Source organism: Myotis nattereri (genome assembly GCF_964212035.1).
Source record: "Myotis nattereri genome assembly, chromosome: 4".
NCBI classification, from domain to species: domain Eukaryota; kingdom Metazoa; phylum Chordata; class Mammalia; order Chiroptera; family Vespertilionidae; genus Myotis; species Myotis nattereri.
Window position 1 is genome coordinate 4,888,660 of NC_138079.1, and position 23,576 is coordinate 4,912,235.

The 23,576-nt window shown below is 46.8% G+C and overlaps 1 protein-coding gene across 2 annotated transcripts in view; it reads right to left on the reverse strand.

Moving 5' to 3' along the window:
* AGXT2 (alanine--glyoxylate aminotransferase 2) overlaps positions 1-21,508 on the reverse strand; it is a gene marked incomplete at its 5' end in the record, with an annotated part of 31,105 nt that extends 9,597 nt beyond the window's left edge. The window contains 10 exons of one of the 2 annotated variants that reach the window (XM_081090079.1): positions 998-1,130; positions 4,966-5,058; positions 5,925-6,025; positions 9,805-9,898; positions 10,526-10,619; positions 12,855-12,949; positions 14,452-14,575; positions 16,161-16,342; positions 17,743-17,831; positions 21,371-21,508. In XM_081090079.1, the coding sequence (XP_080946205.1) occupies positions 998-1,130; positions 4,966-5,058; positions 5,925-6,025; positions 9,805-9,898; positions 10,526-10,619; positions 12,855-12,949; positions 14,452-14,575; positions 16,161-16,342; positions 17,743-17,831; positions 21,371-21,458 (1,093 nt within the window). The remainder of the gene's footprint in view (positions 1-997; positions 1,131-4,965; positions 5,059-5,924; positions 6,026-9,804; positions 9,899-10,525; positions 10,620-12,854; positions 12,950-14,451; positions 14,576-16,160; positions 16,343-17,742; positions 17,832-21,370) is intronic. The other variant, XM_081090078.1, reaches the window with a different exon arrangement.
* Positions 21,509-23,576: the final 2,068 nt, after the last annotated feature.

Consider the following 23,576-nt stretch of genomic DNA (forward strand, 5'->3'; position numbering starts at 1 on the left):
ACCAGTCTTAGCACTGGGAGAGAGAAATGCCTGCCGGTTAACCTGCTCCCTGTGGTATCTTGTTCTGGTATCCCTGGCTGACCAATACGGCGCACAAGGAATCATAGCTTGTTTACTCAATGGGGAGTTGGCGAACAAAGACTTGAATGTGCCCTGTGAACTGAGAAGTACCTTAAATCTTGATTTGTGAAATTTAACTCGGAACCTTCATTAATAAAACCTTTCCCCCCCCCCCCCTGTCTTTCACTTTTAGGATTAAGGAGGAAAAAAAATTCCTCATATCAAGGATTTAGTAATATAATTTTTGGATTGTTTCAGGGTGAGTATATATTCAGCTCATTATACTTGACCTTCTACCAGTACATCCGTATTTTTGTACCTTAAGTCATTTAATAAAAATACCTAACTAGCTTTCCATGCCTCATGTGGGGAAGACAAATGAAATAATTTTAGGAATTTCATAAAAATTGTTTTCTGTCAGACCTCACTAAAATGCAGAATTCAGTTAGTGTTCATGTTCTGGCTAAGTGAGCTTGTGCCATATTTAGCTGTTTTGTAGATGAGACATCCACAAGACACATCTAATGCTCTGGACCTTGAGTCTATAGCTTCTTAATGTGGCGAGACCAAGTTAGAGTTTCCTTCCAGAACATGAGCCCTTGGAAATTCCAGGGTTGGTTTCAGGCTGGTTAACAAGGATCCCTTGGGCTGGTGGCACATTTCCCTATTCCTTGGCAGTGTGTCTGAACCCTGCATTTCAAGGTGGAGGCGGGAGAATTAGTCCTCCCTGCAGCAAGGGCGAAGGGGCCGCTGGCTTTCATCGGGCCACGATCTGGCAGGCAGACTGTTCCTTTTTTGTTTTTGTTTTTCATTGCTTGGGAAATGCATGTGAGTTCCCCTACCCGTCTCCAACTCATACACATTCCAATGCGAGTTCCTTCTCCAACTGCTGCTGCAGGAGGCCAGGCAGCAGCCACACACTGCCCGGAGGTCCTACCTGGCGTTGTCACAACTGCTGCCATGGGAAAGCCATTCCCAATCCCTTTGGCCATGGTGACGATGTCTGGCAGGACGCCGTGGGTTTGGAAGCCCCAGAAGTGAGAGCCCAACCTTCCAAATCCCGTCTGCACCTGAAGGAAGCAAATCCAAATCATTGGGAAGCTTTCAGGAAATGCTGGTGTTTCTGACTCTGACATCTTCACTTTCCTCCCCCTCCCCCTCCCCCCTCCCCCTCCCCCTCCTGCTTAGCTCTCCTCCTCCTCAGGATCATCATTGCCAGCCATTGTCACCACCAACTTTGTACTATCATTGACAAAACGCTTCATCTGTGACTGAGCTTTTAGGCCCCCAAAGCCATTTACTAGCTTTGTGTGACTGGCTGTTTCTGAGGCCACTCTGTACCTGTTTCCTCTGGTAAGTAGGAATGCTAGTAGCCATGCGTCACAGGCCTGCTGTGAGGGCCGTACACACGATGCATGTGGCAAGGATCATTATGATTTAGCAAAACTTAGCGACTCCTGTGTGCAAGGCGGCAGGGAGGAGCCTGGAGGAGCAGCCCCTGCCCCCGGCTGGGTGAGGCAGCAATTACAGGAAGCGGGTGGGGGTGGGGCACCTGCCACCGGCCCAGATAGGACAGCCTTCCTCTTCCTGGTGATCTCCTTTCTTCCTGAAGGTTCTGTCACCAGGAGGACCCAGCTGGGCCATGTAACTCAGGGCCCAAAGTTGATCTTCGCTGTCTTGTTCATGTTGTTCCTTCTTTCTAGGAGACTCCCTCCCTGTTTTCATGCCACCAATTCCTCTTGTCTTCAAGCACAGCTTCCTCATCATCCTGTGGTCAAGGCTGATTTTCCCCGAGCCCAGCAGGGCCCCCAGACAAGGCATCTGGGCATGCTGCCATCGGAACCTCCCGCCTTAGGCTGTCAGCACCAGGGTACCTGTCTGATGCCAGGGGCTGTATCTTACACCTCCTTTGATCCAGAACACCGCAGAGCGCCTGGTAAAAGCAGGCACGTAGGGTCTGGAGAAGGAACGGCGTGGCGAGCGCCTAAGCGCACACAGCCAACCAGCATGCCACTGCCATCGCACTTGGCCAGGGCCTCTGTGGCCACGGCTCCTTGACCTCTCCCTGGCTCTGTCTCCTGGCCTGTCTGTCGGTCTCCATCTCTAATACACACATTGCAGGTCGGGACCGAGGTGTGGAGCTGCTGCCTCTGAAATGTACTTGAATGAGCTTCCTTCCAGGCGACCTTCTTATGGCTCCCGCTCTCTCCAGGGTGCGCTGCCCAGGCGGACTCCAGGGGTTAGAATGACATGATGGCAAACCACGTGGCCGAGCTTAGACCCAGGAGTTGGACAGACCTGGGCCCCAGCCTGGGGGTCTCCCACTTCCTAGCTCTGGGCCGCTGGGCAAGCTGTTGGATTTGCCCAAATGAGATCATGTAGGAAGAGCTTGTGGGAAATCCATTCATGTTGTCTTCCTGCCTTTATTTTACTCCATCTATCTAAGTATCATAAATAAATGGTGAAAAACCAGATTGCTTGGACATTGCATGAAATGATGTAGGACAGACAACACGCCATGTGCAGTCACGGAGGAAGTGTCAGTTTCATGGAACCTTTCAAGGGAACAGGGCTGACTCATGCTAAGGCCCACACATGCCAGTGCTTGGGGATGGGGAGCATGAGCAGTGGGAGAGCCCGCTGGGTGGGGACTGTGCCGGGGGAGGCGGCACGCCCTGCCTAAGAGCCGTCAATTTCACATCTACACCGAATTCATGCCGGACCAGCACAGAGGGAGGCCAGTTTTCTATCTGGTTCCAAATTCCTCATTTTAAAGAAGAGAGGAGAAGAGCAGGGCCTGCTACTCAAGATGATCTGTGTGTTTCCCATCCTGCTCCCTCTTTTTCTGCCCGCCTCTGCCTTCTGTGCCACGATCCTGTCAGGAGTGGCAGCGTGGCCCAGTGGTTACTGTGGCCTTGGAGCCTGGGTTTGAGTTCTGGCTCTGGCCCTACTAACTGCATGACCCTGGCGGGTGATTTAACCGGCTTGGAGTTCAAGTCAGTTTTCTAGAAAGCGGGAAGGATGACAATGGGCCGTACCTTACAGAGCTGTCAGGGGCATTAGCTGGTGAAGTGTTACAAATGGGCCTGGCATGCAGGGAGTGTTCGGAAAGTTCCAGCCAGTCTTCGAGTTGCCTGGCCATTCCGACTGCCCTTCCGAGGTCACCTTGAGTTACTTTCCAATCATGTTCTCACAAGTGACAAAACCACATCTCAGAAAACCCTGCAGCTCATGTTTCCTGTGAATCCAGTCTGCCTTCCCTCTGCTTAGGGCAAGTGTGGCAGCTTCAGGCTGCGCTGACTCCAAAGGTGAAAGTTCATTCTTTTCACTGATGGAGCGAGTTGCAAACCTATTGAATATACTTTTCTTCTTTTTAGTAACAGATTAACTTTCTTCAGCTGGGACTTTGATTAGCTGACGTTCCCTAAACTTGAGCCAGCAGGTTGCGGAGGGGCGGTGGGGGTGGGGGAGGCGGTCCAGTCCCCCTGACGCTAACAGAGACCCAGCTGCATCTGTAGAAACTGCAGAAAAAATCTGAGAGGGGCCCTAGCCAGTTTGGCTCAGTGGATAGAGCATTGACCTGCAGACTGAAGGGTCCAGGTGGTTTGATTCCGGTCAAGGGCACATGCCTCAGGTGCAGGCTCAATTCCCCCTGCCCACTCCATCAGGGTGTATGTGGGAAACAATCAATTGACATGTCTCTCTCTCTCTGTCTCTCTCTCCCTTCTACTCTCTCTAAAAATCATTGGATCAATGGAAAAATATCCTCAGGTGAGGATTAACAAAACAAAAAAAATTTTGAGGGGGAGCCCGAGGTCTGCGTTGGGTTGATTAGTTGAGGAAAAGTTGATTAGTTGATTGGTTCCGGCAAAGATGGCAGGTCTGGAACCTGCATGCAGCATAGGGGCTCCCCACCTGCTCTTGGTGGGGCCACCGTTGCTGGTGGAACCAGGATGAAGGAGCCGGGAGCACCTTTGGGGGCTTGGGCGCCATCCTCTGCCCATCGGTCGCCATTGCTAGTCTCAGGAGGCAAAACATTTCTTTCTTAATAGACTCCAATATGAGGTGTGATGATAAGTAAACTGGTCTCTTTTAAAAATACACAGGCTAGAGCTCACAGAAGCAATGAATTCTATTCTTCGAAGTCGTCCCCTGAGGCAGTATGCTCTTCCAACAAGGCCTTAACTCAAGCTATGTTAGAATTTTTTGGGAACTATTTTTTTTAAAAAAAAATATATTCCATTGATTTTTCACAGAGAGGAAAGGAGAGGGAGAGGGATACAGAGTTAGAAACATCGATGAGAGAGAAACATCATTCAGCTGCCTCTTGCACGCCCCCTACTGGGGATGTGCCCGCAACCCAGTACATGCCCTTGACCGGAATCGAACCTGGGACCCTTCAGTCTGCAGGCCGACGCTCTATCCGCTGAGCCAAACCAGTTAGGGCGGGAACTATTGTTTGAGTATCCCCAGTGGTGGCCCTCTTCTAACTTAGAGGCTGGGCTTTTTCCTTTTGTAATATCCTTGCCAAACAAGTTTTGTTACTAAGGTAAGGCGAATGGGGCCAGCATGGTTAACACTCTCTCGGCAACAATCACTTGATGAAGATTTGGTTACGAGATTAAGTTTCCTCTGTGGTTTTTAAGTGGCCCCTGATGTAACCCCAAATCGGAATTTAAAGATAGTTTCAGTGATGGCAATATGTGGTAGACTTCAATTTGCTGTCTGTACTTGTTCAAACGACCGACTAATCCACGAATAAACCAGCCGGCCAATAGCAGAAGCTCCACTAACTTGTTCCCACCCTGGCCGTTCTCTGCCTGGACTACAGAGGGGCACTAAAAGGGCTTCTCCCTGCGCCTCGCTGCCCCTGCGCCCCACTTTGCATGTTCCAGGGCCACTCACTTCGTCCGCGATGCACACGCCTCCTCGCTCCCGCACCAGCTGGAAGGCCTCCTTCAGAAACCCCTTTGGGTACTGGACGAACCCGTTCACCCCCTGCAAGAGTCCAAACCCAGCAGGCCTAGCACAGCAGCACGGCCTTCGAAAGTGTTAAAAACAAAGGAAGATCGCTTATCATCATTCGTACTTCTAGCCACTGTTTTATACTCAAAATAAAATCATTTTTCTGTCCTGGCGTCTTCTACCCTTGGTTACAGCACTTCCGTCAGCTCCTCCTCAGGCGGGTCTCCAGGCTACTGTCCTGCAGGTTAGTGGTAACTTGATGTGGTCACGGGAGGAGGCGGACACCCATTCTGCCATTTACACCGGAATTGCAATTCCAGCAACTTTTAAAACAGTCTCTAGAACTGCTTCCACTCTGGGTGAAAAGAGGTCGTTATTCCTATGCCATGCCTTCTGGGGGAAAATGCAAATGTATGCTTTCCTGAGATTAGAATAAGAGGAACTTAAGGGGATTTAGTAAGGTCATACAGGGTGGGGCAGAAGTAGGTTTACAGTTGTGAGTACATGAAACACAGGGTTTATTCTTGCATTATGACTTATTAATTATTGCATTATTTCCATGCAAACAACTGCAGATCTACTTTTGTCCCACCGTGTAGAAAGGCCTCTGCTCACAGTGTGGGTATTAAGCAACTAAAAATTGCTGGGGTTTTCTGTTGTTCAGAATATTAGGAATTTATAGTTTTATCTATCTGTCCAGCCCAGAAATTCAGAAGATGGTATATTTATGAGTCAGTTGAAAATCATGGGCTCTCTTTTCTTCCCAGGGGACCAAGAGAATAAATTGACTTTGGAGAGGGACACGGCAATGGTTAAAGGATTTCACAATTCTCTAGAATGTCTGAGTTAAAACTCTGATAACTGTAAACTCAGGTACTATCTCAGGCTGACATACTCACTTGGATTGGTTCTGCAAAAAATCCAGCAATCGACTTGCCCACACAAGTGCTGAGAGTATCTTTGAACTGCTCGATATACTGGTCTTTAGCTTGGCAGCAGTCTGCGGATAACAACCAACAAAGAAACGAAACCCCCACGTGTGTGAAGGTGTGCAGTGGCATCAGAGGAGTGGGGAAAACACAGACCAAAGAGAACAGGAAGAACAAATGGCCTGGAGTCCCTCAGAATACAGAAAACCAGGATGGCAGGGTCCTGATTCCTGAAGGGGGAACATTCTGTCAGAAGGGCTCGTACTCTGGCTCCAGCAGCACGACGAAGGCAACCACAAAGGCATAAACAGACCGCTCCGTCCTTCCGTCTGGGGAGGAAATGCCCGGAAGTGCCATTGAGTTTGGTATAGATGGCTGCTTCCCCTAAGGAAACCCATCCTCTCAGCCGCATGGATTTCATTCAAATGTCATGGCGGGGGGGGGGGGGGGGGGGTGCGGTTAATCTATTTGAAAATAACTCTATGTATCTTTTATTGATACTTAAGTTGCTACACAATTTTAAAGTTATGAAGTACCTCAGTCTTCAGCTAGTCAGTGTGTTTATAGAACAATTAGAATTCAGTCTACAGAGGAATATACTAGAACTGGATGACCTCCATCCCCGCAGCGAGGAGAGCAGGAAGCGGTCCCCTCTGGAATAGCAAAAGGTCCCTGATGGACACATCCACATGACTGAACCTTCAGAATTTCTACCTGCCCCTGTAACTTGGATCTAAACAGCCCCATGGGTTCTTTGAACATAAAAACTCATGTCCGTGGACAGTAGAGGGATCTCCAGGGCAATGCGGATGCAAAGGAAGTAACAGTGGAAGTCTGGAAGACGAGTCACCAGCTCCCACCCTAACACTCACTTAGAGGCATGGCTACAGCCTGTCTCCTGAAGGCTAAAGATGAGGAATAGAGACCTTCAGTCATCACCCTCAAGATGGAAGCATAAATCTATTTCGTATTCCAGCTCTTCATTGAAAAATGAGAAAATCACTACCTGGCCTCCAACATATTTTTTAGGCCGTAAGTGATGTTCGGGAAAGCTGGCTTGACAGAGCTACCTGATATCCTGGGTTAGTTAGAGTTGGGGGTTGGGGTGTGAAGAAGGAAATGATGGAAAGGATATCGAACCCAGCAAGCACATGGTTAGCATCAGCTACATTGTTGGATGGGCAGGATATAGTAGACAAATAAATCTATGCCTCTAGAGACTGGAATTTCTTATTTTTAAGAAAGGAAGAGAAAACAGTCTAGGATGACCTGAAAGGATGGACAGACACATGTCCAAAAGATATAATTTGGATGTTTATCAAGCCCATTTATAACTACAGAAATCAAAGGGTAGAGCAAAATCAACCCTATGTCTTAAATTTGGACAAAACCAAACCCAGAGAAGATAATATTTTGCTTGACTCTGAGCTAGACCTTTCCTGATGCCACCCCCACCGCCCACACGCTCAGCGACGGGAGGGGCCATCCACTGTCATCAGGGCTTTTCTTCAGTTCACATTTACTTTACTGACTCATTGCTGTAACTCCAGGTCAGGCTGGCCCTGGAGAGAGACTTGATGCAGTGGTGTCACCATGACAACGTCAAGGTGGTGGAGAGTGGATGCTCTGTGGGATACCAGCCAAGCAGCAGCGTGGAGAAGGGAGAGTTCTTTTTTCAGCTGATGATGTAGAAAGAGTTAAGCAGAATGGGGAGCCAAGGAAGAAAGAAAAATCAAGAAAAAGAAGACTTGTCTTGCAAAAGGTGAAGAAGAGTGACATGAACAGTAACAGGTTGAGGACATTGTGGGGTCAGTGGCTACTGACCGGTGAATTTCATCACAGGTTGCATCTGCAATTCAGGGCCTGGAATGAACACTTGGAAATAAAAGCTCCCTCAGGAGGGGGTGAAGGGGGACAATGCAATCTGCCACACGACCCCCTATATTAGGCTCACAAAACGGACCACTGCTTAGGTCAATGTGGGGAGTGATGGGATAATGCTGAGGTGAAACATCTTCTATCGAGATTGGCACCTGAGTGGACCCTAAGAGGAACCCGACAATGGGAACTTTCTACCCAAAGTACTTTGTGTGTTGGAATGTTTTTGTAAACATATTTGAATAAACCTTTTTACAGCAAAGACCAACTTCTCAGGCCCTAAAAGCACTAGCAGAGGCTAAAGTCTCTTTTTGCATTCCAATTCCATTTAAAGATATGGTGTCAGCCTTGTCTCTTGAAAATATGAGTTAGCAAAACAGCTGACTTCAGAATGCTGAAGACAACAAGTTCAGGGGAGCAGGGATGGACGCCTGTCACTATCAATTAGCTTCTAGTTGCCAATAGAGAGATTACTACCAGAGAGGTTCTGGTATTTTCTATCTAGTTGGCCTACGGCTGAGGGAAAGACCTCAAAGAGGGAGGAGGCAGAGAGAATGGAGAGAGAGGGGGACACAGGGCAGGGAGGAGAGGGAATGACCATCCCTTGAGTGCTTCTGTCTACTAGGCTCTGTGCTGGTGGTTTTGCAGTCATATTGAGGTCTGTGAGGTGAACCCAATTGAGTTTGGTTCTTGATGCCATACAGATAAGATAACAGGTCTGATTGTACTTGGCCTTGCTATGATCTGCCTTCCTCTACAAAAATTCCCTTGCCTTGATCTCATGAAGTCCTGGGATTAAAGGTCAGGGAGGCAGGTATTCTTATCTCCATCTTTCAAATGAGAAAACTTAAGCAAAAGATGGGGCTTTCTCTCATGTCGGGCAGGGAGTGGGATCCAGGCCTCCTGACTTCATGTGTCTCTTCGATCCCAGCCAGCGGAACAGGCATTATTTCAAAGCCTGGGTTTATCCTGCTGGGATATTAGTGTAAACCAGGGTGCTCAGAGGTTGGGAGCACTGGCTTTGGAGTCAGGGACTTGGGTTCAAGTCCTAGCTGTGCTGCTTCCTAGGTGTGGACTTTGGTTTCTTCATCTGTACAGGATTTGAATGACAGCTGGATAATTCCTTATGGTTTTAAGTTCTGTGCCCCTGACATCTGGATCCAATGCTCATTCTTTCATCTTTCTACCTCCATCTGCCTTATCCCATCTGCATTTTAAGATGCCTGCGACTGTTCTTCCTTTCCAAGCTGCTTTTAAAGACTTCCATTTGCACTCTCCCTCTCAGCACAGTGACGCTCACTATTCTATTCAAGCTCATTCAGCCCGCACATCTAGTGCTTCCCTTCAGCTCTCCTGAGGGGCAGCCACTGGAACGGTGCTGAACTATGGCGACAGATCTGAGGTGGGACTTGGTGATTAGCAAAGAACAGATGCCATGCCCATGCCCCTTCCCTCGTGTAAAACATGCAAAAACAATGCGTTTGCTAAATAGAAGCTTCCCCTGTGAGAACGCCTTCAAAACATTGGCGAGAGATGTCAGCAGCTTTCAAGAATGGCCCTATGTGTTGACAGATGCTCTCATTTTGGCTGACATCTGAGTCCCTGGGGAGTTTTAAGATTTCTAAAAGTATTCTTTTTCCTCTCCCCTCCCTCCCTTGGAAATGGGTAAATGATTCACCAACCGTGTTTTCTTTTAAGATCAATAGCAGAGCTATTGCTAACAGAGCTAACAGAGCTCCTTTAAGTAACTACCAGGTGGCGGTCTGCGTGTAGCGTGGCTGTGGGAGCAGGCGGTGCTTTCCCTCACAGCCAGGTGGGACAGTGGCAGTGGGCATGAGAAGTGATTCAATGAGGGCTTGCTTTCTAGTTTTGTCTCCTTCCCCACTTTTCCCCGGAATTGCATCAGCCTTTCTCCAAGTGACTTAATCGCTCCCGACCTTCCACCAGGTCCCTCCCTCCCCGCCCGTGGGACCTGGTGCACAGCTGCATTTCCTAATCGTTTGCACTGGAGAGTCTCGACAGTGGCTTCCTCCCCAGGGACCGCGGAAAACATCTGGGCACATTGTCTGCAAAGGACAAAAGGAGAAGTTTGGCAAAACATGAGCGGAAGACAGCCAACTGGGGGAGCACACGGTACCAATCAAGGCAAGAGGGTTTCTTAATTTGATATCGAGGTTCCTCTCCCACTTAGGGTGAAAACCTAATTTTTCTGCTCTGCAGGGATCATTTTTTCCTTAGGAAAAGGTGTGTGGGCCTCTACAAAGGAAGCTGGTTTCAATGTCAGCCTGGAAACAGCTTGCTCAAGGGTCCGGTGGGTGAGGGCATCCAAAAGAACAAGAATAAGTAGGTATCTGATGCTGAAGAGGTGAGGACAGGGGTGATTTTTATGGACAGTTTATGCATTTAAAGGTTTGAGATCTAATTTCAATGCATTTATTGAAATTTACTTGATTTTATTTAAGAGTAAAACCAGTTTTAAAAATCCTATTACTCAGACTTGGGCGGTCTTTCTAAGGAACACTTCCCCCCAGTGGTCTTTAGACAATTAAGTCAAACTGAGCCCCGGGTGAATGATGGGCTTTATATTCGTTTCTAAGGCTAATACCTGGAAAATCTGAAGTTATTTTAAACGTCAATTGTTCCGCTTACCCAGCAGCCTTTAGAGAAATAAGACAAAAAATCTCAAAACTCACTGATTGGCAGCCCACCCCGCCGGGGAGTGTCATCTTGAATTGCCCTACGTTTGACAAGCCAATTGTGTAAGAACTGCATCCGTGGTAGGCTCCTCTGCAGAGAAAACACAGTCGGAGGACAGAGTTATGATCATTATTCTTTGATCTCTGGCCTGTGAAGCACGGAGTAGGACAACGGAGAAACCCCGGGAGGCCGTGGAGATGCAATGGAGCACCATTTCATGCAACTCCAGTAGTTTCTAAGAAATCTTCTAAGCCTATGTCAGGCAAATTAACTTATGTATCTTTCCTGCTGATGTCATAGATTTGAAATTGTAGGAGAGATTTTGGAGACCATCTAGCCAAGAACTCTGACCTTACCACCTGACCTACGGTTACTCTAAAGTAGTGAGACTCCTCTTTCAGCAACAAGACAAAAATTATACTAGGTGGAGTAAAAGTAGGCTTACAGTTGTTCGTATGGAAATAATACAATAATTAATAAATAATCTATCCTATATAATAAAGAGCTAATATGCTAATTAGACCGAACAGCTGAAGGACCATCCAGATGACATTCCGGATGAAGCTGAGGCACTGGGGCTGTGAGGGCTGAGCCCCTTGCACAAATTTCATGCATCAGGCTCTAGTATATATATATAAAAGCCTAAGTGACTGTTCGACCATTCAACTGGTAGCTATGATGCCCACTGACCACCAGGGGGCAGACGCTCAATGCACAGGCATGGAAACATGAAACAGAGTGATGAATCTCAGAGGGAAAGGGGGAGGGAGAGGGTGGGAAGAGATTAACCAAAGATCTTCTATGCATACTAGAGGCCTGGTGCATAGATTCATGCACAGGTGGGGTCCATCAGCCTGGCCTGTGGGGACCAGGTTGAAACCGGCAGTCTGACATCCCCTGAGGGGTCCCGGATTGCGAGAGGGCATAGGCCAGGCCGAGGGACCCCATCGGTGGCACTGGGCCTCCAGTATAAGAATACATTATGTTTCGCATACTACAACTGTAAACCTACTTTTGCCTCACCCTGTATATTCAATGAGTATTTGTCTTTGAAATAGTCACCTTGAGAAGCCAAATGTTTCTTCCTGTGATGCAGCTGTTGCTCAACACCGTTGGGGACTCTTTTTTAAAAAGTGCCTTAAAAGCTACCTGATTTGCCATAGAAGAAACACAGGTTTTGCTTCTTCTTGAACCTGAAACAATCCTACTCAGTATAAATCATCCTAATCATCAATTTGGCTTCAAATGAATTTGGGCAATTTCCCAAATCAAAATCATGCAAAATGCAGATTTAGGGCTGACTGAAGACCAATCCTATGCAAACAGATGGTCATCTATCTTGAAAGAGGAGACACAGACATGTGATGCACCGTGGCACCGTGACTGCTTCGATAGGTTAATACTTGCCTGGACATACATCTTCTGGAATGTTTCTTTAGGTAAAATATTCATCACAACTCTTTACAGTCATATTTCTTTAATAGCAAACGTTTGCTCATGCCTGCTATCACTATATGTGCTTTTTATATGGAATCTGTACTATTGGGTGTGCTTTGGTAGTAAAATTGTGCTGAAATGAAATCTTCTTTCCAATATAGACAGAAATTATGGCCATACATAATATGGCCATAAGAAAGAATGGGACTATTTCTTTATTCCATCAATTTTTACTATAACTCACTCCTGTCTTTTGCATAAACCTTACTGTAATCGTGTTTAAATGTGCTATATAAAATTACCTGAGGGAGGCAACTGTAAGCAAAATTCTTAGTGTTCTATTATTTCTAACGCTAATAATTTAGCCATCAGGGGTTAATAATTAACCTATTAAATGACCAACTCTCAAAAGTCCCCCAAGGGAACAGAAGTATGAACTGAAAAAGAAGAAAACGTGGAAGCCTGGTGCAGCTGGCACTGTGAATGCCGACTGGCTCATTATCATAAGCAGAGATGAAGTGGGCCCAGGTCCCATGGTAGAGTCACGAGTTTCTATGAGTGGAGACCAGTAATTCCCCACTTGGCATATGTCATCATCCAAGTACATCTTCAAAGTAAAAAGAGCTGTGATGTGACCTTCGCTTCCATAGGAGATCTATGACATTACTAGACTTCACGCTGTTTGTTACACAGTCAGGGACCCCTACTTCGGATCAGGCCAATTTGGATGGGGTCATCCAGTCATAAAATTCATTGGACTGATCTTGCCTTAAAACCTAAAATTAGAGACATACCCCTCCACGCTGTATTTTAGTGTTGGGTAGACTAGACATTTAGTGTTGGGGTAAGTCAACGCCGTTCAAGTTGGATGTTCCGAGGTGTGGTTACCTGAATGAAATGATGTCTGTGTTCTTTGAGTGTGCTCTGGCCATCAGCATGGCTAGGTCGTTGGCTTCTGAGCCACTGTTCACCAAGAAAATGACCTGGAGGGAAGGAAAGACATGTGGCCTCATACTTCAGTTTATTTTCTTATTATCCATTCATTCAAAATTGCTGAAGACTGTCCCAGCCCAGATTATTAAGGAGCGTTTCCTAGCAGTTCTGTCATTTGACTACTGTAGTAATTCTACAGCTTTTCATTGAGCAGCTGCTAACAGCTAGAGATGCAAAAATGGCTCAGGGATTGTCCCAGTGTGAAACATTTTGGATTTTCATTGGCTTTGTTTGACGCTCTGCAAAATGCTAAGGTGGGGAGATGTGCTGAGTTATACACAGTGGTTAGTGGCTGAGTGGATCCGAGCACCAGGTCTCTTGATTTCTGAACCTAACTAACCCGAACCCAAACCCTAACCCTAACCCTAACCCTAACCCTAACCCTAACCTGATCTGAGGGCTTGGGACTAGGAAGCTCCCTGATCCTGCAGCCCGAAGGGTATCCCAGCCTGAGCTGTGTGTGAATGGTGAAAAAACAAGCAAACAAAAAAATGCAGTTCATCTTGGCCAAACAAAATGGGCGAACAGAAGGGTCTGAGTCCTCCTGGCTTGGGGACGGGGAGCATGTAGGCATGCTCTGTGCCCTTGCTGACTTCCTGGCTTCTGCTCTTTCATAAACATGACTGGGCTGAACTTTGGTTACAATTATTCCAACTTTCATGTCTTCTAGATACTATAGTCAATAGAGTATCCGGGTACTAGAGTAAAATCATAATAGTTAACACAGGTGCTGTCCTAGGTACTTCATATGTATTAACTCATTGAATCCCTAATTGCAAATCTTGGTCAATATTTTAACATCTCAATTCAGTTAAAAAATCCAATCATTTCAGATATAGAAGAATCTCATTTAGTAAAAACATCTAAGTGCCTCTTAGACTAAATGAACTGAATGGTATATTTTTTATTTAAAAATGGCTCCCCTCTTTGTAAAAGAAAAAAAATGCAAATGACTTTGCAGAGAGGCTATGAATCAAAAAGGTGAAAACCTCTTGGGGAACATAAAGGAGAGAGTGGGGGAGGGGGAGGGACTCCTGCTAAGGGCTGAGGGTGGGGACCAGAGGCCTGGAGCTGAGGAAGTGAACACTGGCTGGTTTCACCAGCGATTTGTAAACTCCTTTCTTCTTCTTCTTTTTTAAAATATATTTTATTGATTTTTTTTTTCACAAAGGGGAAGGGAGAGGGATAGAGAGTTAGAAACATCGATCAGCTGCCTCCTGCACACCCCCTACTGGGGATGTGCCTGCAACCAAGGTACATGCCCTTGACCGGAATCGAACCTGGGACCCTCCAGTCCGCAGGCCAATGCTCTATCCACTGAGCCAAACCGGCTAGGGCAAACTCCTTTCTTCTTGATTACTTCCAGATACAGCTACTAGCTCACTATTCAGTTGTTCAATGCACACACCCAATTCCCTGCCCACATCCCTGCCCCCTCGGGCCGCTCCTCTGGGATCCGAGGCTCCATCCCTTGGAGCTGGGAGCATCCTACCTTTAGAGGGTCTGGGAGAAGCGCCGAAAGCTTCTCAGCGTATTCATGGATGGGTGGGTGGAAGAAGAGGGCGCTTGTGTGCCACAGGCGGCCCAGCTGCTTCTGTGCCACTGCGTTCACCTTCCTGGATAAACCGGGGAGCTGAGTTACCCACGCTGCAGGCGGGCACGCCCCTCACCGCACACACACTGGCCACTGAACGCAAAGATTTCACCCGCATGTGAGAAAGAGCGCTAACCACCACGGGTGTCTGGCAACGTTGCCTCCAAAGGCAATGAAGGAGACTAAATGGTTATCTTTTTAAAAAGGAATTCTTCGTGTAGGGGGGAGTTTGGACTTAGAGTCTCTTCCAACAAGGTGTTCTTCGTAATTACACTTTCAATCGTTTGGAAGCCAGAGACACTAGATGCCAGCCTGGTGTCTGCCCATTTTACTTTTTTAAAGAGCTACAGACCCGCCAAGCACATGCAGACAAGGTCAATGTTCTTCTCCTTCAGTGAAGATTCTGATATCTGGGTCTTAGTAGTGGTGAAGGTTGAATATTTTGTAACTATGAAACCACATTCTGTGAAAGAAGGGTGATGTTGATGGGCAGTAGGAACTAAGGGCAGATAGACAGGTAGGACTTGGCTTGGAATGCCTGGCAAAGCCAGATGCAGATGTCTGATCTTGATTTAAAGAACAGCAAGGGCTGAAGTTTGTTATGCACCAATCTGTTATTAAGAACTGTCCCACCCCAAAGATCAGTTAATAGTTGAACAGCTTTGAGAAATGCAAGATCAAACGGATTTCTTGACTGCAGGACTTTTCAGTGCCTTTAATAGTCTCATGTGCACAACTTCTCCCCAGGAGGGCGATATAGTTTAAAGTGTTTCCTGAGCTTATTTCTCCCAAGGACCTCTTCCCAACAAACCTCTCCTGTGGTCAGTGTTCCATGGAACCCCCTTTGGAAAAGTGTGAGTGCCAATAAACGCTCAGTCAGAAGAGACCCTTGGCCAAAGCATTATTTAGCGAAATGCATCTGAGAGCCACGTGCAGGTGGAATGGAGTGGTGGGGGAGGGTGGAGACTGGTGCTGGCAGTCCAGCTGGGAGGGTACGGTGGCCTTCTAGGTGTGGGAGGAGGAGACTGCTAGGAGATGGTGTTAGTTGGGCTGATGACTAAGGTAGCAGAGAACCTCATGATTGATGGGCCCATATGTTCCTAATGTAAATTTCCAGCCATGTTACACCCTTCTCCTGTCTTCCTTCCTTTCCTCGTCCATGGCTCAGAGTAGCTGATGAAGAGCCTTAGGCTGGCACTGCTCTCTCATCTCTCCTCACCCGCCCCCCCCCCCCACCACACACACGTGTGCTGTGAGAACTGCCTCCCCTTCTCTGCCTCTGCCTCTCCACGTGCATGTCTTCTCTTGGGCAGCAGTTACCAGCGAGCAGCCTCCCTCCCGCAGCCACACGCATAGCAGTCCGCTCACATGGTGCCCTCCCCACGGCACGGGCCCTGAGATGACTAAAACTTGCGATGCCAAGGGAAAGGGGCAGTGTTGAGATTTTTCTGTTGCCCAGGAAACAGCAGGGAGCGTGTCAGCCATACACTGGGATGGGCCTCAGGAGAGAGAATTTTTCATCAGAGCCCCGAACCCCTAAGGTGGCCATTCGCCTGTTCCCCATACACTCTCCTGGAGCGGAAACCCAGAATTCTAAGGCTACTCACGGGTGGCAGTGGCCGACACTGACGGTGACGATCCCCGAGAAGAAGTCCAGGTATCTGTTTCCCTCGTGGTCGAAGAGCCACTGCATGTGGCCCTGGTGGAGCAGCAGAGGCTCCGGGAAGTACACCAGCTCGGGGGAGAGGTGCTCCCTGTAGACCTCCAGGATGCGGCTGTAGGGCATGGACTGTGGACAGACAGCGCTCAGTATGCAAAGTCTTCCTTCTCCTTCTCCCCGCGGCTCTTCCCACAGTGGCCAGCGCAGCAGGGCCTCGCCTCTCTCCTGACCCCGCAAGGCTGCCCCCCCATGCTCCCCAGCGGGAGGCTGCCCCCCCACCATGCTCCCCAGCGGGAGGCTGCCCCCCCACCATGCTCCCCAGCGGGAGGCTGCCCCCCACCATGCTCCCCAGCGGGAGGCTGCCCACACCCTCCTCACAGGACACCAGGGCCCTTCCTCGCAGGTAGGGGAGTAGGAAGGTGGCCCTCGATGACCCCTTTTAGATCAGACATGAAGAAGGGGACAGGGCATTTCTACCGCTCAGTGGAAAGTCTTGTTGGCTTTGAATTGATTTTAGCTGCGGGGGGGGGGGGGGGGGGGGACTTTGAAAGTGAATATCTGAAGCAATAAGTCGGGTTTAATTTTTTTAAATGCTGCCATATTTTTAAAAACAAAAACATGAAGTGCTGGTGATGTTTATGCTCATAATTACCACACCTGTCTCCTCTGCCTCTCTTCTTTGTGGGTCTCTCCTGACTGTCAATTATTTATGTAATTTCTAACCTATGAATATTAGGTAGAATAAAAAGTTTGGGAAAGAGAGAGAGAAGGGAAGGGGAGGGGAGAGGAAAGGAGAGAAGAAAAGGAGAGAGAGAGAGAGAGAGAGAGAGAGAGAGAGAGAGACTGATTTATTAGCTTGGGAGCAAAATAACTTTATATTTTTTGGTGGAGAACTCAGGAAAGCCAGATTATGCATTGCCATATGAGACAATCAAAATCAGAACAACATTGTTTAAAGTTAATGTGTGCCAAACCATTTTGTGATATATGTCTTATGTGCGTATTTCTATCTCTGTCCCTGTGATATATCGTCATGGATGCACTCTCTGTCTCTCTCTGCCTCCCACCTCTCCTCTGCTCTGTCTCTCTCTCACAAACATGCGCAGCCATTCACACTATGGCATTGGAAAGAGCCAGGGGGTTCAGATGCTCCCAGTGACTTAAAGGAGAGACTATCTGGGTGGGATGCTCAGTAGGCAGGGCTGATTGTAGGTCCTTCTTTTTTTAAAAAAATAAATATTTTTATTGGTTTCAGAGAAGAAGGGAGAGGGAGAGAGAGACAGGAACATCAATGATGACAGAGGATCATTGATCGGCTGCCTCCTGCACGCCCCACACTGGGGATCGAGCCCGCAACCTGGGCATGTGCCCTGACCGGGAATCAAACTGGCAACCTCCTGGTTCGTGGGTCCATGCTCAACCACTGAGCCACACCGGCCGGGCTGCCGGTCCTTCTTGAGGAAACAGTTAACTTAGCCTTTTCGAGAAGATCCACCTCTTTGGGGTTTCCCTAAAGCTCGAGCTCTTACCTGGTACCTCTCAGGCGTGAAGTCACATGGAGGCATTCTGGGTTTCGTATGAAGACCGAGCTTGGTTACAGATCTCCAGAAAGCACCTACTAAAGTGAAGTGAGTTAGGATCCTCAACTAACCATCACACAGGCCCATTTGTATAAATCACCTATAGTTTGTTACCTGAACCAAGGTCCTTAGGGTATTTCATTTCTTAGTTAAAAAATCATTTACATCAATCTTTAGGTGGATTTAAAAACTGAGGTATCTCAAGAATGAATTTTCTGGAGAAAAAACGATAGTTTCTCTCAAATGTAGTCAGGAAAGGTGTGGGAGATACTGGGGGAAGTCATCAGGGTCGTCACAAGCTTGGAAAGCTCCTCCCCTACCCCCATGTCAACTACATTTCTCTTTTCAGTTGACCAAACTTCTTGCAGTGCTGTGTGCTGCTGGAATATGTCCCCTCTGTTAATAGAGGTACTTTCTAAGTGGTGGGTTGCCCAGTGCCTGAATCCCAGGACCCACCCCAGTGTCAATAATCAAGGAATGCATGGTTATTGACTTTTCTTATAGGGAATAAAGACAGAGATGCTGGGCAATGTACTATATTAATAAATACTATGTGCACATAGATCAGAAAGACGAAACCTTTCTCCAAAATACAACACAAAGACCATGGCTACACAAGACCATGAAAAAAAGCAAAGATAAGCTGAGCCAGAGGAATGGTGAAATATTTGGAGCTAAAAGGGACCTTCAATTTTATCTTTGGGTTAAAATACTCATTTCATAGATGATTAAATCAGCCCAAAACGGTGAATTAATTTGTTGAAGGTCACCAAGCTAGTTAGCTGCAGCACAAGAATGAAACTCCACGTCGCTGACCCCCAGCCCTGTATGTTTCCCCTCACTCATTAGCCTCCTTAACCCTCCCCTCCAGCACAGATTTTGATGGAATAATGGACCAGAGAAGACCAGAGCTGGAAGAGACATCTAGAGACTTTATGAATAGTCTTGGAAAAGAATGCTGCTAATTTTGAAGATTCAAGGTCAGTATCAAGATAATTGGGGATGCTGAGGCAATGAGATCTCGTGTTCAGCCCGAAGGTTTGAATCCACAGATGAAGTGTTGGTATTTTGTGTGGCTATGAAGTCACAGTCCTGAGAAACACAATGAACAACTGTGTTTTTAAAGGAAGAGGAAGTGTAACAGCATTGAATGTGTTTTCTTTCAAAGAGCTCTCACTCACTTTTCTGCTCTAAAGAATCACACATGTCATTAATTTGCTCTTAACTTTAAAAGCAAGTGGCTTTTGGCTATTCATACATAAAAATAGCCCCTCAAAACCAACTCTAAGTTTTCTGAGAATTTCACCTTTCAAAAAGCTTTTCATTGTGTCTCTCTCTGCATTAGTTACTTTTCTGAGATAAAAGAAAAATTCTGAGTGTTTCTAAGAATTCAAATTTCCTTCACTCCTTCAGTCTCATTTTCCTACCTGCAAAGTTGGAGTTGCCCATTGAGAAGGATCTAAGCACGCTTGACTTCACGGTTACAGGAATTATGAAAGTAGGCTGAGAGGGAAAGAGAATTGGAAAGAAAGATTTGATAAAGGAAAGCCTGAGTTTTCAACAGTCAAAGCAGATTCATTCATTCATTCATTCACCCAACTGATAGGGATACAATGGTGGGATGAGGGCTCCAAATGCAATATATAAAATCCTGTTCTTAGAAAGGAAGGAAAGAAGGAAAAAAGGAAGGAAGACAGGTAGCAAGAAAGTAGGAAAAGTGATTAGTCAATAAGTGAAATAAATCTAGATAACATCTCAAGTCTAGATACATCAAGTGGGTATGTATTTTGCACACAGAAAGTTCTTAAAAAGAGTGTGTTCAATGAGTGTGTTGGATGAACTAACACAAGCAGGAATACATCTAGATACAGTAGGCAAGAAAGTGGAAATCAAACTTCAAATGATTTCATTTAGTGATTTTTTAAATTTTAGAGAGCGAGGAAGGAAGAGAGAGAGAGAGAGAGAGAGAGAGAGAGAGAGAGAGAGAGAGAGAGAGAGGGACTTGTTGTTCTACTTATGCATTCATTGGTTTATTTGGTTTATTCTTGTATATGTCTTGACCGGGCATCAAACCCGAAACCTTGGCATATTGGGAAAACACTCTAACCAACTGAGCCACCTGGCCAGGGCCAAACCCTGAAGGATTGTAAAAGGCCAGGTAAAAAGAATGATAGTCATGTCTACATGGTGTGGGTTTGCAAGGTGCCTTCTCTGTAGTGGAGCTCCGTTAAGGAGTTCCAATGAGCTGCTCAGGACCTCCAGGCAACAAGCCTCACCTGCCATTTATAAGACACCTGCTGCCACCATCAGCCCAGCTCTGCAACCAGCAGGGGCCAGGGGAGGGGAGAGGTGGGGGCCACAGAGAGGACATTTCCTCTTGCTTTGTCAACAACTGGTATTTTCAGCAGCATGTCCTTCTTATCAAGCATAAGAAGGGTTTTAACATTCTAACTCTTTCGTAGAAAATTTAGGGGTTAATTGATGTTTTGGCAAGAGACGGATGACTAAGGGAAAAGAGAAATCCAAACAGGATAGGAAGAAGGGTGGGTGAGAAGGGCCCGGTGGAATCACTCTGACTTTGGAGTTAGAGGGACTTTCAGACAGAGCTGGCTTTGAGTCCCATGTTGTCACTTCTATGTTTCTGCCTTTGATGAAATTTCTTAATCATTCTTTATCCTTCTGTCTCCTCATCAGTGAAATTGGATACTGGTACTCACCTACAAGTCTGGTTGAAGATGAAAGGAGATAATAATATAAAACGTCAGGCGCATTAAGTTTTTGGGGTGGAATGAGAAGAAATAGGGGAGGAAGAAAGGATAGAGAACGAGGAAATATGAGGAGAAAATGAGGATAAAATTGATCGTAATAGGGAATGGAAAAGGGTTTTCTATGCCTGATTAGAGCTCGCGAGGCCCAGGTCCCACTATGGCACATAACGTGCGGATAGCTACTGACGCTCATGTTTGCATGAGGGAGATTGTTGGGGGCGTGGTGGTGTTCTAGTGGAATGAGAGATGTGAAAATCACAGGCACATGGGACAAAATACATGAAGCCACATGGCTGGCTACCCCAGGTCCCCTCCCATTTTCTGTTCCTGATGGAAAGAGAAGAGTCTGAGCAGGAAAGGGGGATTCAGGGTCGAGTCCTAGATTTTGGGGTGTCCCTGGGCTAATGACTGCCCTTTTCTGAGTCTCAGTCCCTGTGCTGGTAATCGGGGGGATGGTGGAAAGTTGTGAGGATGCCCTATGTCTTTTAAAGGGGTTGTCTTTGAGCTTCTATATATTGCAGTTAATACTGTATGTTGCATTCCTTTCCTTTTTACATTACAGCTACGGCGTCATGTTTTTATTTTGAAAGTGTGTATAGCCAGGTTTTGCTATCCATCAGTTTCATTGGAAAATACTGGACAAGGGAGGGGGCTTTGGACCCAACAGGGCGAGAACCGCTGTGTTGCTGCCCCGTCTCTAAGATCCCATCCAGGTCTAACGTTTCAGAATCCCAGGTACAGGCTCCAGAGCTCCGTCCTTCCCTCTCCCTGACCCTCTGCTGCCCCACGTCCCCCTGGGTTCCACTCACGGCTCAGGGAAGGGCATGTCTTGGGGGTCCGGGGTGAGGAAGTCTCCAGGCGCAACGCTCTTGGCAAATGTCTCCAGGCTGGAGTCATCTCTCCTGCCCAGGAAGCCAATTCCCACGCAGCAGGTCGGAGGAAGGGTTTCACCTGCTCACCCACCGGCTGGACTTTGAGCTCAGGAGGGCAGGGGAGGAGCTCGGGAGAGGCGTCCTGGAGTGGTTACTGACCAGCCCAGCAGCAGTGCCTGAGGGACAGAGAGGGATAAAGGGAGTGGGGGAAAGAAAGGAGGGAGAGAGGAGAGAGAGAAGGCAGGCAGGCAGGCAAAGGGGAAGGAGTTTCTTAGTTTTGTGTTTCGTCAGGGTCTGATGGGGTGTGCTTCTCGCTTGGGAGGGTGGTAATGGGTGTGAGGTTAGGGTCAGAGACTGAGATCAACGGGTGTGAATAAGAGAGAGAGTTAAGGAGAATATGCATGAAGTGAATGGGTAAGGAAATAGGTATTGGTATGGGGGGGCTGTAGAGAAAGAGGACAGGGATTAATGGGGCAGGGGACACTCCAAGAGGAAGGAGAGGGGCACCAATGGGCTAGGGAAGGCCCTGCCTGGACAGTGGGGCATCCCTGTAGGTGTCTGTATGAGGCAAGAAGCCGAGAGCTGAGACGCTAGGGTGACTTATTTTTATTACATTTTAATTTCTTAAATTCCCATTTGTCACTCTTGCCTCCCCCTTCCCCAATCTCCATAGGCAGGTATTTGATGTGTTTAATATATATCTTTTTGTTGGTATGTGTTCTTGTAAAATGTGAATTGTTTGTGGTAAATGCATTTTTTTCCAATTACTTCATTTTAGTAATGTGGTAAGCACTGGCGAAAAACACATTAGGTAAGCTTATATATTTTTATCTCCTTGTACCTGACAATGTCCTCAACTTAAGAAGTTGAAAGATGGGTTTTGGCTGTTTAAGAAAAAAATGTAAAACTCGACATTGAAATAAACCAGGTCTTCCTTTTAATAGTTACCAGGATTTAGATGTAACTCCCGAAAGGAAATGTTCATGAGTTTTTCTGGAGAAGTTAAACACATTGATAGTGAAACTTCTAGAGTTCGATGTGAAATAACAGTGGCAAATATTTTTAAATAAACATTACAAGTTCATGGAAGTTCCTGACTGGTTTAAAGAAATTGGGTTCCATTTGGGGTGATGTATCTGAACCACGGAGCTTCACCCAAGAATAATCGTCAAGGGCAGACAGACTTTTAAAGGGAGGGGCCAGGTCTTGCCCTTGTAGAAGGCATTATTAAACGGTGAGAGTGGTATCATTGTAATCAATCTAGTTATTAATAACAGGAAAGGAACAAAGGGAAGGCCAAGTATCAAAGGCAAGTCATTTGGGCAGCTTCACCAGGAAGCCAGAGCTTGACACTCCCCAGGGCCATGCGGACCCCACACTCAATGGGCTAATGTACCAGCCTCATGCTGAACTGGACCTGGCTGCAACATGGAACGGAAGCTGTGGACACTGGCTTTGCTTTTAGCTTTACTGAAACCCCAGCTACACTTCTGGAATGGGACTTTGGAAAGTCAGGGATGTAATTCCATGCAAATAAAAATCACTCACCCTCCTGTGCAAGTCTCAGAAAATTCTTGTTTTTAAGAAATCATAAGGACCCCACCCCCAACATCCAGTGAGAAAGGGATAACCCCAATTTCTCCGATAATAAGAGTATGCTCAAATGCATGTGTTAGGAACCAAACCCCATGGAGAAAGGGTGACAGAAAACTAGTCTCTCTCAGGCCACTAAGAAAGCTCCTATACAACCAAACTAGAGTAAACCAAGGTCAACAAGACAATAAGACGTCTCATCACAACAATTTCATACACATCAACTTCCTTAATGGAATCTAACTCTTCCTGAGGACACACCCACCCATTTCTTTTCTTTCTTTTTTTTTTAAAAAAATATTTTTTTATTGAATTTTTACAGAGAGGAAGAGAGAGGGATAGAAAGTTAGAAACATCGATGAGAGAGAAACACCGATCAGCTCCCTCCTGCACACCTCCCACCGGGGATGTGCCCGCAACCAAGGTACATGCCCTTGACGAGAATCAAACCTGGGGCCTTTCAGTCCGCAGGCTGACTCTCTATCCACTGAGCCAAACCAGTCAGGGCAATACACCCACCCATTTCAAACCAGAACGACTGCTGTTCTGC